The sequence below is a fragment of the Castor canadensis genome, chromosome 1 (genome assembly GCF_047511655.1).
Source record: "Castor canadensis chromosome 1, mCasCan1.hap1v2, whole genome shotgun sequence".
In the NCBI taxonomy this organism is placed as follows: domain Eukaryota; kingdom Metazoa; phylum Chordata; class Mammalia; order Rodentia; family Castoridae; genus Castor; species Castor canadensis.
In genome coordinates this window covers 135,157,890-135,159,842 of record NC_133386.1, presented here as the reverse complement: position 1 = coordinate 135,159,842, position 1,953 = coordinate 135,157,890, and the positions used below count along the sequence as shown (strand labels likewise).

Here is a 1,953-nt window from a genome sequence, read left to right as displayed (position 1 = left end):
ATCATTTATCCTTTGGGACTCTTATCTCCATTTATATTCTACCATCTTAAATTATACATAAGAAGAATTGATGTCTAGTATTGAGTACATGAAATGATGTAAATATTTAAAAGAATCATAACTTGTTAAAAATCTAAGCACACTAACATATATAACAGTAGTTTGCACATGAATGTAACTTAATAGTTCTAAAATTACATATTTTCATTATGCCTTGTTTTCTAGAAATGTTAAATACCCAATAGATATTACAAAAGCAAGATCAGAGGCTACAATAGACAGGACAGGGGTGACCAGAGAACAGTGAGGTTAGGAACACCAGATGAGAAAATTAACTCAAGACTTTCATTTTTAGAGACATGAACAGAGGCAGAGAGTAAAGTAGAAAATGCAAACAAAATGAACATCATCATAAACAAGAAACAAACAGGATTCAACTGTTCCCATTATCATAGCTACTTTTTTCTGTTTCTCGTTGTTTTAATCCAACCAGGGAATCTGACAGGCAAATATGTAGAGAAAAGAGATTGGAGAAGTCATCTTAATAATAAGACTACAATCTGCAGTTATCCAACATACTCAGTAATCTTTCCTAGCGCTGCTCAGGCAACTCTAAACCCAGTAATTAACCATGAGATGGAAGACTGAAAATAAATCCTTGCAATAGATTTAATTTGTACTATTCGTTCTTAATGAAACCCCATAAAGCAAAGCTCCCTTGGCATAGTATGAGTTTTTAACATAAAATTAGTTATTGTTATTCAAGAATGTATAACAAAACTATTTTTGGGGGTTTAGTTACATGAACTGATAAGGAAATTTCTTCTGAGTGTTCAATTTTCTCATATTAATAACTTAATAAATAATTTTTTTAGTGCCAAAGTGATATCCTTGTTTCTGAGAGTATAGATGACAGGATTCAAAGTTGGGATCAAAATCATATACAAAAGAGACAGCAGTTTTCCAGTTTCTTCAGATGAATTTGATGTGGCTTGTAAATAAGTGATGCTCACTGTTCCATAGAATAGGACTACAATGATCAGGTAAGATGAACAAGTGGAGAAAGATTTAGCTCTCCCTTTGGCTGATGACAATTTCAGAATGCTGGAGATAATTTTGCCATAGGAGACAATGATCAACAGAAACGGAACCATGATAAACACCACTGTAGCTACATAGACTGCTATCTCATTCACAAATGTCTCATGACAGGCAAGCCTGCGTATTGGGGGGATGTCACAGATGAAGTGATTAATTCTGTTAGAACCACAAAAATGCAAAGCGAAAATCTGGTATGTTTGTCCAATCGCAGCTGGAATTACACTGATCCAGGTGGCAGCCACCAGCTGTGTGCAGACCTTGTGGTTCATGACTAGTGCATAATGCAGAGGGTTACAGACTGCCACATAGTGGTCATAGGCCATCACTGTCAGCAGGAGACACTCCATGCCTCCAAGGATGATGATAAAACACATTTGTGCAGCACAGTCAAACAAAGAAATGCTTCCCTTTTGAGTACAAAGATCCAAGAGCGTTCTTGGCATTGTGACTGTTACATAACAGACTTCCAGAAAGGAAAAATTACTAAGGAAAAAATACATAGGGGTCTGAAGAACAGGGTCAATTTTTGTTATTAGTATTATAATACTGTTGCACAGTAGAATAGTCAAATACATGAGAAAAAATATTCCAAAAAGAATCCATTGAAGATGAGGACTATCAGAAAACCCCAAGAGAACAAATTCCATATGAGTAGTGATATTTGATTTTTGTGTTCTCATTTGCTCTCCATCTGAAAATATGGAAAATTCAAGATTAATTCTCATTTGGAATTACATTCTCCTTTTCCATTACCTGGATCAGGAGAATGAATACACATATATGATATCATATTTTCATCATAACCTTTCTGTTTATAAGAGATGAGATTTGAAATGTCAGGAATGAAACAAC

General features: G+C 34.7%; 1 protein-coding gene across 1 annotated transcript; it reads right to left on the bottom strand.

Moving 5' to 3' along the window:
• Positions 1 to 842: 842 nt before the first annotated feature.
• On the bottom strand, positions 843 to 1,748 carry LOC141420850 (olfactory receptor 10AG1-like). The gene has a single exon (XM_074066264.1). It carries the CDS (start codon positions 1,746 to 1,748, stop codon positions 843 to 845), a length of 906 nt encoding a protein of 301 aa, XP_073922365.1.
• Positions 1,749 to 1,953: the final 205 nt, after the last annotated feature.

Excerpts from the sequence above, each read along its gene's own strand:
- LOC141420850 (XM_074066264.1), bottom strand. The coding sequence starts at position 1,748 with ATGGAATTTGTTCTCTTGGGGTTTTCTGATAGTCCTCATCTTCAATGG.